At 39.2% G+C, this 14065-nt stretch overlaps 1 protein-coding gene across 1 annotated transcript; it reads left to right on the top strand.

Annotated features, from left to right (window-relative positions):
* Positions 1-6665: 6665 nt before the first annotated feature.
* On the top strand, positions 6666-13558 carry LOC121421505 (transmembrane protein 183-like). The gene is made up of 5 exons (XM_041616236.1): positions 6666-6871; positions 8413-8502; positions 9393-9644; positions 11240-11426; positions 12294-13558. Exons 1-5 carry the CDS (start codon positions 6811-6813, stop codon positions 12943-12945), a joined length of 1242 nt encoding a protein of 413 aa, XP_041472170.1. The 5' UTR covers positions 6666-6810; the 3' UTR covers positions 12946-13558.
* Positions 13559-14065: the final 507 nt, after the last annotated feature.

The following is a 14065-nucleotide window of genomic DNA, read 5'->3' as shown; positions in this document are numbered from 1 at the left end:
TGCTTTCAAATAAATGGAAATGCTATATGCATTATTGGTAACTAGGTGTGCACTTGTTTAAAAAAATCCTGTTATTGAAAAAAAAAGGAAAGAAGGAAATACGCTCACATACAATGTAATTTTCGATACCTTCGATAATTCATGCATACCAAAGGCCCGGTCTACTAGTAATTTAAATGATCACTATTTTTTTAATTAATGTTTTGGTCGATATGCAGTCCCGGATCCAGGATTTTTCTTCAGAAGGGGTGTATTTCGTTCCAAAAATCTGCAGAAAAAAATAAAAAGGCCCTCACTCACAAACCGGAGGAGCTATCGGGCTTAGGTCTCCAGAAAATACTGACAATAAAAAAAAATAACCCGCAGAGAAAAAAAACAGCCGCATCTTCCTCCTCCCCTGATCCTGACATGTGCCACTTGCTCCCTTTCTGCCAATTAACCTGATGATTCTAGCAATTCTAAAAACAAAGAGAAGAATAAAAAAACCATTAGTCATCCTGGCAATATCTTTGAAGCCAAAACAGTTCGAGATCGTTCACTGTACCTTGGACTCGGGTATACTCCTAGGCAGAGAGAGGGAGAGGGTAGGGAGAGATAGACGGACAGTAGGAGATAAAGAAAGGGGTCCGATATTTTAGTATACCCGAATTTTGAATTTATAGTGTAAGTGTAAAGTATGTGGCGGTGGGGCCGTTGCTAATTCCCACCCCCTTAAAAACGCCCCCCCCCCCAATTTGGGAGGTAGAAAAGGAATTGGAGGATGAGTAGTTAAGGCAGGAGTTAAGGGAGAAAAGGGAAGCATAAATTGTGCTTTTTGTTAAAGTAAAAATAAGTAAACAGAGCATTTTCTTTAAAAAAATGATTGAATATATCTGCGTCGATGCTTTGCGCGGGAGCGGTCGGAAGTCAGATACAGATACATGACGTCAGGTAAAATCTTTGCATTGCGCGTATATTTCCCAGTAATTGTCAAATTCACCCCCATCATAGGAATAATATCAATTCTGAAACCTGGCGGATCCAGGGGAGGGCACGGGCCGGCCTTGCCCCCCCCCTTGAGAGGTACAATCGAAATCCGTTAAAATACAAATGTGCCCCCTCCCTTTGAATGTGAAGACCTTTTTCTTTCTTTTTGGTTTTTTTGCTTGTAAAATTTTTCCTCGGGGGAAAATGTGCCCCCCCCCCCTCTTTGGAAAATCCTGGATCCGCCCTGAACCGAGAATTTATTTTACAAACTAAAGGTGACCAATATCCTTCCTGAACATGCTGAATAAACATCCATATAATGTATTGCTAACAGACTCAAGGGTACTAGTTTCGTCTTTCTAAAGCATAAAAATCAAACAATGAAAAGGGTATTTGCGTTATCGACGTTGGTTGTAATGAAAACATGAGTCGAGAAATACATCATGATGGAACTATACTGTACAGTAATTAGTATGCCACTTCGATCTTTAGTATAGCGGTTAATTTTAAAGAAGGTGTCAGTATCAATTTTATATAGCTATATAATGGGGGAGGGGCGGGGGCTCTTGCCCCCTCAAAAAAATCAAGACTAAAAAAAGAGAGAGAATGTGAAAAAGTAAATATAAGATAAGGGTGAATTATGGAATCATTTTATGAATATTATGTCAAAATATATCACAAACTTGGAGTTTGGTATGAAAATGTCAAAATTTTTGCTTGCTCGCATGCACTTTTAATTGATTTTACGCGATATGCCTGATATTGATCCCCATCAAAATTCTTGGTTCATTACGACTTCGTTTATTTGCATGGTCTTTGTCGTCGAATTTGTCCCATCCCTAAAGATACACTGTTTGCCGATATGCAGCCCCCGAAGGGGCCACTTCCATTGACGAGTGGATACCATGCGCGACCACGGGGTTTTGAAAAGCACCCTAAACACGTAATTTCCATATTCTGAAAATGCACCCCTTAACAAGTATTGGCGTGTGAAACCCTACCCTTAACGAGTATTGGAAACAAATACTATTGGTAAGTATTCACAAAATTGAGCCCCTAAACAATTACAGCGATGTATTTTCCATATTTCTAAAATGCACCCCTTAACAAGTATTGAAAACAAAACGATATTCTTGGCAAGTATTCCCTGAAATGAACCCCTAAACAAGTACAGCGATTTTTTATTTTTATGTAACGGGTCCGTGTTCGTCGGTTTTACCTTTACACATCATTATTTTAGTTTAGTACGGTACAACCTTCCACACCTCGCGCAAATCGGACTCTAAACTACACGTAGTGTTGGGGCAAAAAGAACATCCTTTATAAAACATTTTGATTTTGTTTTATCATTCCCGCATATTTGACCCTAAACTGCTAAACACGTATATTTTTCCGAGCGAAATAGATACCTTTTTTTCAATATTTTTGTGTTTTTGACACCCTTATCACGTTACGTACGTAACGTGCCCTATCTTGAAAAAGACATCCCTTTCACGTGTTTTTGGTCGCGCATGGTATCCACTCGTCAATGTAAGTGCCCCCCCCCCCCGATGATGAGGGGGTCGCCAAGGAGATCCTAAAAATAAGGCCTGGAAATCAGATCTAAATGCTGATAATGATAATTGATAAATGAAATTAAATGGGGGCATAATATTTTTTCAAGATGAGAAAGTAAAGCAAGTGAGCAAAATAGTTGGACATTTTATGGCACATGCCGGGGAGGAGGAGGGGGGGGGGGGTCAGTGAGGTGGCAAAATATATCACAATCAGATTAGTGGTATTTTTTTGTACACGGGTAGTTTTTTAAGTTCTGCTGCTCCCGTGGCAACCATGATTATATGAGTCCGGTGTGTGTTTGGGGGGGGGGGTGATTAAACAGCCCCTTAATGCTATCATTCTTTCCCATCATGGTACGTTCGCGCCCCGGCCTGTGCCCCGTCTGTGCCAAATGTATTTTGCTCGCGGCTTAATTGTTTTGCTTTCTTATCTTCAGAAAATGATCTGCTCCCATTATATTTCATTCCATTCATTAACATAAGCACTTTGATCTCTAATAGGCCTATAGGCATACCCTGTATGGCTGACTATGTATGAAAAGGGGGCGGGGGGCAAGGGATTGATACTGCCATGATGTTCAGTTCCCGGGTTCAATTGAGGTTAAAATTGGTCAGTTAGATGACTTTTGGTAATTATCAATAGAGAGTGGATTTAAATCCCAGTCTCGCATAGTCTTATGGGGTACAGTTGCAAGAAAATATTTGCAATCAATCGCAAATATTCTGTTGTCATTTTAGAATGAATAGATCAATGTTAGCTGTCCCGGGGGGGGGCACTTACAGTGGCGTAGACAGGTCCTTAGACCTGGGAGGGATGATCCCTAGCTGGGTCATACTTTATATATATATATATTATATATATTTATATATATATATATATATATATATATATATATAATTAATATATAAATATAAAGAATGAAGGAGATAACGTACTCGATAAAAACAAAATATCATGGGCCAAAGCAGACGAGTTAAAGATAACAAAATAACACGATCTGCCTCATGGATAATCTCGTGTGTCTTTTAATCACTTTGCTTTCAGCAATAAACAGGGCATCCAGTAATAAACAAACTTCCTTGCACATTTTTCATGGCAGTAATCTTTTGTTTGATTAATGACAATGAGTAAAGATGATCATAAGAGAAATGTCATTTGTCGGATGTCTAGTTATCATCTTGGTCATGACAGTCCTGCTAAACATGATCTAGAATAACTAGTATTCCTTATTTTACTAGTATAGTAGTATACTCTTTTAAAAGTAGCGATATTGTTAATGATCAAACGAATGAATCAACAACTAAAGGAATAAACAAATAAACAGCCAAATAACTAAAAAAAAATATCAATTACAATTATAGTAATAGGGGTAAAATAAAAAAAGCTCAACATTATATTTCTTATCCACGTGCAGATATGCGGACACTAAAATGATAAGCACACTCTGTCTAAAATTACCATGATTACAAAGGCTTGATTGAATTAAGTATGGAAATGGAATAAACCTCACCGGGTTGTCGGAAGTAAACTGTATAGATAGTAACTTGTTATAATTTCGATTCATTTCTTATTATGTACCTTGTTATGATGATTATGATAAAAACATAGGTAATGAAATGTAACAGTTTATAACCTTCAAACCTAGAAGACTGCGCACGTACAGAAATCACTGGTATAAGTAATTCCAAAATTTTTGCGCCAAAAATATTGAGTGAAAAAAACCTCGGATATCACTGAGGCCATCCAAAATTTGCACTTTCATTCCAAAATCATTCATTTACTAATTCGCTCCTTAGAGACTGAAAATTTTCACCTTTCCTTTGCAAAGTAGGGGTTGAGGACATGGCCAGCAGGGAAAAGGGTCAGTGTATGTGTATAGGTAATTTCTTATTAATTCGTTTGAACAGTGTTAATGTGTTATGAAAGCAATTGCTCTGAAAGGGAGTGATTAAGCGACACTTTCTTAAATCTGTAATGAAATATTTTGAACTTATCTCCTTTGCAAATACATAATTATTATAAGGAAATGTACTTGGTGAAACTCTGAATAACGATCCTTAACTGTATATGACGACGCAAGACAGTTGTTATTACTTAAAAGTTGTAAATGCATATAAGATGATTGACTCTGAATAAAAGTCCAATTTTTATCATGTTTGTCATTGCTGTACGTTATGATTATTACTGCTATTATTATTGATTGATTTTAACTAGCATTCATTGCTTTATTACTGTATAGTTTTGCTTCTTCCCCCACAGAAACCTGGGGGGGGGATGATTGTACACACCATCCCCCCCACCTAAAATTCTGGGGGGATGCATCCCCCCCGCTATCTACGCCCCTGGGCACTTACATTGACGAGTGGATACCATGCGCGACCAAAAAAAACACGTAAAAAGGATGTCTTTTTCACGATAGGGCACGTTACGTACGTAACGTGATAAGGGTGTCAAAAACACAAAATAATGAAAAAAGGGTATCTATTTCGCTAGGACAATTACGTGTTTAGGGTCGAATTTGCGGGGATGATAAAACAAAATTAAAATGTTTTATAAAGGATGTCCATTTTTCCCCAACACTTCGTGTTTAGAGTCCGATTTGCGCGAGGTGTAGAAGGTGGGGTCGTACTAAACCAAACAAGGTAAAGCCGACGACCGAAGGACCCGTAACAATAAAACATTCCTGTACTTGTTTAGGGGTTCATTTCAGGGAATATTTTCCAAGATTATCGTTTTGTTTCCAATACTTGTTAAGGGTAGGGTTTGACAACCCAATACTTGTTAAGGGGTGCATTTTCAGAATATGGAAATTACGTGTTTAGGGTGCTTTTCGAGACCCCATGGTCGCGCATGGTATCCACTCGTGAATGGAAGTGGCCCCCCCGGGTAGCTGTATAAATCAGATTACATTTCTGATCATACATAAAGCAGTTCTGCAATCAATTACAAGTTTACAATTAATTAAAAGAGATGTCATTGATTTAGGCACCGAAAATAGATTTGCAATTGATCGCAAGTTTCTTGCATTGCCCCAACGCCCCTCATCCATATCCCCGGAGCGGGGGGGGGGCACTTCCATTCACGAGTGGATATACTGCGCGACCATATGCCGGTCTCGAAAAGCACCCTAAACACGTAATTTCCATATTCTGAAAATGCACCCCTAAACAAGTATTGGCGTGTGAAACCCTACCCTTAACAAGTATTGGAAACAAACACTGGCGGCGGAAGCCAAAAATTTTAGGAGGGGACAACCCAAGAAAAAATTTGACAAGCAAAAAAAAAAAAAAAAGGTTCTCAACCTAGGGGGGACGTGTAGGAAAATAAATTGACAAGCAAAAAAAAAAAAAAAAAAAAAAAAAAAAAAAAAGGTCATCAGCTACAAATTTAGGGGGGGGACCGTCCCCCCCTCCTCAAATTTAGGGGGGGACACGTCCCCCCCGTCCCCCCCGCTTCCGCCGCCTATGGAAACAAACCGATACTCTTGGCAAGTATTCCCTGAAATGAACCCCTAAACAAGCTAGTACACGGGAATGTTTTATTGTTACGGGCCGTCCTTATCGGTCGTCGGCTTTACCTTATTTGGTTGGCCCGACCCCACCTTCTACACCTCGCGCAAATCGGACTCTAAACACAAAGTGTTGGGGCAAAAAGGACATCCCTTATAAAACATTTTAATTTTGTTTTATCATCCCCGCATATTCCATCCTAAACACGTAATTTTCCTAGCGAAATAGATCTTTTTTCATTATTTTTGCGTTTTTACCTACCTATGGATACCTATGGATGCTTCTGAACGCAGTCTAAGACTCTATATTCAGTTCCAAATTCTGTCTCCTTTTTAGGTTGGCCGGGTCATGTCCTGGTGGGTCAGCATCAAACTTGAACTTCACAGGTTCACATCTCCAATACTTATCCAATCCATTTTCGAAGCTGTGGACACTGGGTGCATTTACTAATTCATTACTTAGGCTATTCCAAGGTTTTTGACACCCTTATCACGTTACGTACGTAACGTGCCCTATCGTGAAAAAGACATCCTTTTTACGTGTTTTGGGGGTCGCGCATGGTATCCACTCGTCAATGTAAGTGGCCCGGGGGGGGGCAGCGCGGTCGCGCGCCCCGCCCGCCCCCCCCCCCTTCACTGCTTCCATAGTTCTCTTCGCACAACGTCAGTGCCCGAAGATTTCCTCAAAGTTACTCTAATATTGATACACGAATATTTTGTCAGCCCAAGTAATATGCAACAGAGGAAATAGGAGATGGGATATTCGAGGATCACAAGAAATGCCTCGAAGGTCAAAACAGAGAAAAGGGCGGGATTGTGGCGGTTATCTCAACCAAGCTGGTAAATATCATGTGTCCCATGTATGGACTTCTGTGTAAGTTTTTTATTTCATGCGGCTCGGGCCAAGCCTCAAGGGGCGATTGGCAAAAACGGACGCCCGGAGTTTTCCGGCAGTTGTAGCGGAGTTTCCGTATATGTTACGCTTGCGATGACGTTTGCGTGCGGCGCGGTGACTATTGCGAAATGCTAACCCCTGATCGATTGTGACCTTTGTCTTATTGCGACAGATTTTGGAAAATATTTTTTAGGATATTTACACAGTCAACTCTGCTTCTAGTTCTAGATGTAGTCTGCCATGTATGCGAGGGTAGTCAGTACCCGGCCTCGTCCTCGATGTAAATTGACCTGAGGAGCTAGCATGGCTAGCACAGCTCACAGCGGCAAAGCTGAGTGAGTGAGAGTGAGGGTGAGACTGACTGAGTGCAGCTGCAGTGACCATCTGTGCTGCAGTAGACTTCTATTCACTTTCTTTATTCAGGTTGTGTTCTTCACTTATTGTGACTCAAATTATTCTGACTTTGTCTTAGTTGGTTCATCATGTCAAGAACAAGTTACTTTATCAATAAATTAATATTATTTTAGCAAATTTATTAATCTACTCTCTATTTAAAATTCAACTTAAGGTTCAGAACTTCAGTTTACCTTTGGTGCTTTGTTAATAAGTCGTCAAACTGAGACTCAATTTTTGAATTATTTTCTTATTTAAATAAAAATTGAATTCAACATTGTCAATGAATAGTTTGTTGAGTCATACTTTGACCAATTTTCAGCAAACATTTATTCTGGGATGAAGTAATATTTTCTGACATTTTAAAATCAACAGTCACAGCACGTTCACTGTGCAAGAATCGTCAGTGTGATTAATCAAGTCTATCTTCAGTTGCCATAATGATCAACACTTTGATTGTAAGCATTTACAAGAATACAAGACAGGACAAAAATACTTGATTTCTCTCTGTCCCAATGCTGTTGTTTTAAATGTCTAAATGGTTTTTGCCATAATTTAAGACTTATCTAAGCCCATAATAAAGTTTTTGGGTTTTTTTTTACAAAAAAACAGACCCCTCTTGGCCTTGTTTTCTTCTTTTATGAAAAGAAGTCTGTCTAAAATTTGACATTTCAAGATTTTGTGTTTCTTTGTGCTTGTTTCATTCAATTGTTAGAGGCATTGTCTTGTTGTTTTGGTTGTAGATGCAAAATATGTTTCATTCATTGGATCATGTATTTGGCACATATGCACTTAACCCTTTGTCGTACAATAACACTTAACCCTTTGTCGTATAATGACACTACGCCAATACCGAGAAGAAAAAAAACAGAAAACTTGGGAAAAGTATTATGATAGGCTTTATACAATGCTTTCATCTACTTTCATGTAGCAAGTTGATTAGCTGTTTTGAAAGTCAGCACTGCTGCTATTTTGAATCACGTAATGCAACCGAGAATGCCAGATTGCTTATCAAATTATGCCTCATAAAGTCATTGACATTTGTTTTTTGTTCGTATTATTTTAATTTTTATCTTATCAATATTCTTTGCAGATTTCAAGCTTGGTGATTTTGCTGATAATCCTGCAGCAAGGTTGCCGTTGAGAGTGAGCAAGAAATCTTTTCGGATGAAGTATGATACGGGTAAGGTTTCCCAATGAACAATATTTCATACTGTTACTTATTCTGGGTTTTTTGTATGGATAATTGCTAGTTCACATTTAATAAAGTGTTGTTGATTGCAAGCAGGGAAAGATGTACTGTTGTTACCTATAAAGACAAAGACCCAGATTATGGGCCTACAATATTCTTAACTCAGTAGGATAAATAAGCTACTATTATTTTATCAGCATAAAAATGACTTCTTAAAATTAATTTCCTTGTTCAGAAATAGAAATTGATTGGTGATGTTGAATCAGTTATTTGTGGGGGCATTGTGGTCTAGTGGTTCTGACTCTGTCAATGAGAGGGTCGTGGAATCAAATCCCAGCCATTGCATGTTTTATTCAGCAAGAAATTTGGCAACGTTGTAATAATAATAATAATAATAATCCGCTTTTATATAGCGCTTAATACATCGGAACGACGTGTCTAAGCGCTTCACAGATATATTATTACCCCGGTCATCGGATTCAATCAGTCATTCCCGCACACAATGTGTGCACATCCTCCACTCCCTGGGGAGTATTCCAGTCAGTCGCCGGTGAGGCGCACACAGTACTGGACAAGCTACAATGACTTTCACATCCTACCGGGTACCCATTTAGCGGTGGGATTCGAACACGCTGCACTCAGCCCAGATGAAATACATGTAAAGGGGTTCAATGCAGGATTTAATTGCTTGCATGAATTGAGAAAAAGCTAGAAATGGCAGCTTGAGCTAAAGTATAAGAAATAATAGTGTGCTTCAGACTAGAACATATAGAGATTAATAGCGCTATACAAATGCTTTTCTTATAATTATTAGTATTATTATTAGTAGTAGTAGTACATTATAGTTGTAATTGCTGGTATCATTATATTCTCTATCGCAGTTCAAATAGCCGACATGAAGGAAGAGACAGCATCTCTGGTCAAGAGCAAACTGATGACCCAGGAAGCAGATTCAAAGGTGGAAGATAAAATGGAGAAGAAGGAGAAGGAGGAAGATCTTGCTTGGGACGAGCGAGATTGGGATGAAAAGGATCCCTCTGATTTTGAGACCAATGCCAGCTATTCAACTCACCAAGAGTTTGATGATGAGAATGAAGAAGGAGACAAGACCACCAGGAAGAAATCACGGAAAGGTGATGTTGAATTCCAGAGGAGCGTTTCATGAAGATATTTGCTAGTGATTTTCACTGACAGATGTTATAAGCTTCTGGAAATCCCTGCTTCTGATTGCCTGAGAATGAATTAGTCATTGAAAGTCACTGACAAAATTCTCCATGAAATGCTCTCCAAATGCATTTGCTAGGCTTGCCCTAAGAGGTGGTCTGTTAGGTTTTCTTGTATCTTTTATTTGCTCAGTAGCAAGAATAATAGAAAACTTGTGACATGATCTGATCCGAATGACTCATTTCATCTCAATTTTTTTTTTATGTCATGAATGCATAACTATTTAATTATGTAGGGCCTGTAATACCCTTTTTACACAGGCTAAAATTTCCTTAACCCCGTACTATAGGTGGGGCTAAATTGCCATTTAGCCCCACCTATAGTACGGGGTTAAGCTTAGCCCACTTTCGTTTTACACAGCATTTTTGCAAAGTGGGCTAACCCCACCTTTAGTACGGGATTATTTGGCCCTGCAAAAAAGCAGGGTTATCCCAGCAATTGCGGTGCTAAGAGCGATAGTACGGGGTTAAGATCGCTAGTGTAAAACGAAAGTGGGCTAAGCTTAACCCCGTACTATAGGTGGGGCTAAATGGCAATTTAGCCCCACCTATAGTACAGGGTTAAGGAAATTTTAGCCTGTGTAAAAAGTATACGAGTGAAGTACTTGTACTATGAATGATCGACAAAAACCACTAGTCCGGGGTTAGCGAGTTTCGTGTGTGAAAAGCAAGCATTCCTTATCCGGGGTTAGCAATAACAATTTGGCATGTGTGAAAAGGAAAAAAAAATAGTACGGGGTTAAGGATAGTACGGGGTTAGCGATAGTCCGGGGCTAAGAAAATCCTGTGTAAAAAGTGTAAAAGAGTATCTTCTTCCAAATAATTTGATACCATATTTATGTGGTATGTGTTAATGCTTGGATGATCAGGATGTATTTTTTGCAGTGAACACTTAACTATTTGATTATGTAGGGCCTGAAAGAGTATCTTCTTCCAAATAGTTTGATACCATATTTATGTGGTATGTGTTAATGCTTGGATGATCGGGATGTATTTTTTTGCAGTGATGTAGATTTTGATTTGTGCCAAAGTAAGGCATGACTGCAATGAATGAATCCAGATGTCAATGACATCATAATGCTACAACACTTGTATTAAAATCCATTTTAAAACACCTTTTCAATAGTTTTCATTATAATTGTTTATTAAACACTTTTTAGTGTCAATTTTCAAAATAATTTCATTGAAAAGGGATTTGCAAATATTTTCAGTAACTCATGTATGATTGTGACATTGGCATCTGGATTTATTCATTGCAGTCATGCCTTAAGTTGGCGCAAGTCAAAATTTGCATCCCTGCAAAGAATACCTACTGATTGTCCAAGCGTGAAGACATACCACATAATTATGGTATGAAATTATTTGGGAGAAGATACTCTTTCCAACCATATGTAATGATTATGTGTTCATGACATATTTTTTCCTTAAAATGGGGATATGTGAGGAGTTATTTTTTTGGGACTCGCACAGTAATAATAACTTTCATCATCTCTGTTTTCCAACAGGTTCTAAAAAGAAGGGCAAAGCAACGTTAGAACCCGTCCAGGAGGACACAAGGGTGTACCCGATAGACCTGTGGTACATTCTTGCTGATTATGTTAGACCTGAAGACATCGCTACATTCTCATGTCTGTGCAAAGATGCGTACAGTATTACGAGGACAGTTTCATTCTGGAAGAAATTGTATTTCAGGTAGGTGACCTGGGGCCTGTCTTACAAATAGTTGTGATTGATCCGATCAATGGCAACAATGGAAAGCCAGCAAAGTCAACATATCAAATGCATGTTTGATCAAAAAATTCTAGATATGAATGTATATCCATAATTTCTTTGATTTCTTGACAATATGGTTTGTTCTCCTTTGTTTACAAAGGACATTTTGCAAATTTTCTGTAAAAAAATTATGACGTTGATGGATTTCCATAGAGTTAGGATTGATTGGATCAATTGTAACTCTTTGTAAGACGCGGCCCAGATTTTTGCTCCAGGGGAATATTTCTTTGGAAGAATGTACTGGGATTATTTTGTATGGGACTATTCCCTCAGTCAGTACAGACTTGCCCTGTTGGGGAGCTGTCAGAGAACTGGGACCTGTTTTGTAAGAGCAAAGGAGTTTTCTTTTGTTTGTCTTAAGTCTTGTACTAGTTACTTCTGTAAATAAATTATACAAATACTTTGCAATGTTGCAAATGATGTCATTATTTTTATGAAACTATATTATTTGTACTGGTATAAAATTGTAAATATTGTCATGAAAAATAATTTTGTAAAATCTAAATCTCAAATCTTAGTTACAACTATGGTAACTTTTCCATTATAGCCACTACCATAACAGAGCACAGCAGAAAATCACAACCAATGTTTCCATTGTAATTAGATATAAGGGTAAATACTATTTAAATGTTCTTTAAAGAGATAATAAATTGACAGTCCTTTTCAGGACTAACTTACATGGTCTAACTGCAAACCTCACCGTCCAATATTGCAATACTGTATTATTCACCTTAGCTATTTAATATTGTTTGTTGCATGTTCTAATTTGCTTTCATATTTTTCCAGATACCTCAACCCCAGTACTGTTCTTCCACCATATCTTCAACCGGAGGGGATAGAGCGTACCCGTGGCCTTTGTGCCTTCGTGATCCGTGCCCTCTACTTCCTGCATGAGCCCTACAGACTCTCACTCAACAAGCCCTGCCCTGTCGGAGAAGGCCACGCCTCACCCGAAGCCATCAAAGATTATACTTGCCTTTATACTTGGTCCAACGGAAGGATGGGGCACCATTTTACGCACTTTATGAAGCTCCGTTTGTGCAGCAAAGAGGGCGCTGTGCTGCATAAAGGCAATAGCTTCGACAGAGACATCTTTGCTAATGACAATCGCAGGGAGTGTATCCTCAGAGTCCATTGTGAAAGCTTCCAGGACGTGCCGTCCGGGATGATCATGGGTCTTCAGCTTCTGAAGGCTTCGGTGAGCGTCAGCGCCAACATGCGCCACCATAAGGTCAGGTTGGAGTTTGGCCGGAAAGACCGCAGGGGTTCTTGCGTCAAGTCCAGCGTCATCATGGTCGTCCTAGATCCGGTCTTGAAAGTGGACGTCCTGCAGTGGTGGCACCCGCAGTTCCGCGAGTGTTCGCAGAGGTCCATCGATAAGGCGGTCGCCCAGAACGTAGCGAACCTGAGAGAGAATATAGTTTGGGAAGGACTATAGGTTAATGCCTTGGATTAGCTTTCAAGCAAGCTGGAATGGAGTTGAGGCCGGAGTTCTGAGTCATGAGGCAGCTGGAAAACTCTTTTCCCATAGACTTTGTACATGTTACTCGGCCCAAGGCCAAAGCCGGCAAAATGGGGCCTCAAGGCTGGTCTAAGCTCCGTCCTTGCATGTAAGGAATGAAATGAATTCAGAAGTCTCATAATCTCTTTCAGAGAATGGTGTCTTTCACTCGTGGCATCCTCAGATGAGGAAGCATTGACATTTAGGTCTAGTGATGCCGTTCTCTGCATGCTTTTTAGTGAAGATAATAGATTAATTGGATTGTATGTGCCCTGAAATATTTAAATATTTACCAAAGGTTGGGGTCTCTTTCTCCAGAGCGTACAGAGGTAGATTGATAAACCAACTCCTGAAAGTGTAGCTGAATGCACCCAATGGTCGATTTTTATTTGTGCCCTTTTTTTCAAGGTGGTATTTAAATAAATGATGTATCTCGATCTTTTGCATATCTATTGAGTGATTTCAAGTTCAGTGTTGACCTTTTGGTGTTGGTGTTAGGTCAATTTTAACATGAGTATAACACCAAACATAAAATGAAGATGGTCCTGAAAAGTCACTCACTAGTTGTTGAGGTGTCAATAGTGTAATCTGGGGGGCATTTCATGAAAGGACTTGTTGGACGTTTTATCCGACAAGTCCCATTTTATCCGACAGTTACCATAGGAACAGTGCCTCTCAGCCAATCAAAATCATGGAAAGATGTCAGATCTGACAACTTGTCGGATGAAAATATTGATGAAACGCTCCCCTGGATCAGTTTTCCAAACTCAAGAGTAATTTTTGGACCTAGGGGAAGCAATCCATATTCCGACACCAATGCCAACACCAATCACCCATTGTTCTTGATAGTATATCAATATACAAATAGCGAATAGGCATTAGTGCGATGGTGAGAGATTTCGCATGAGGTGAAAGAAAGATGCTCTATTCAACGAGGCGTTAGCCGAGTTGAATAGAGCGTTTCTTTCTTTCACCGAATGCGAAATCTCGCACCATTGCACGAATAAGAATATTCGCTATTTGTGTTGTACAACGCCTCGGAATCTAGCGAAAAAAA

Source organism: Lytechinus variegatus, chromosome 9, assembly GCF_018143015.1.
Source record: "Lytechinus variegatus isolate NC3 chromosome 9, Lvar_3.0, whole genome shotgun sequence".
NCBI classification, from domain to species: Eukaryota; Metazoa; Echinodermata; class Echinoidea; order Temnopleuroida; family Toxopneustidae; genus Lytechinus; species Lytechinus variegatus.
This window is presented reverse-complemented; position numbering and strand designations above follow the sequence as displayed.

What these genes read in the sequence shown, in the direction of transcription:
- LOC121421505 (XM_041616236.1), top strand. Translation starts at nt 6,811, where the DNA reads ATGCCTCGAAGGTCAAAACAGAGAAAAGGGCGGGATTGTGGCGGTTAT. An exon ending in TCGGATGAAGTATGATACGG is followed by an intron (nt 8,503 to 9,392) that starts GTAAGGTTTCCC and finishes TCTCTATCGCAG; the next exon opens with TTCAAATAGCCGACATGAAG. An exon ending in TGGAAGAAATTGTATTTCAG is followed by an intron (nt 11,427 to 12,293) that starts GTAGGTGACCTG and finishes ATATTTTTCCAG; the next exon opens with ATACCTCAACCCCAGTACTG.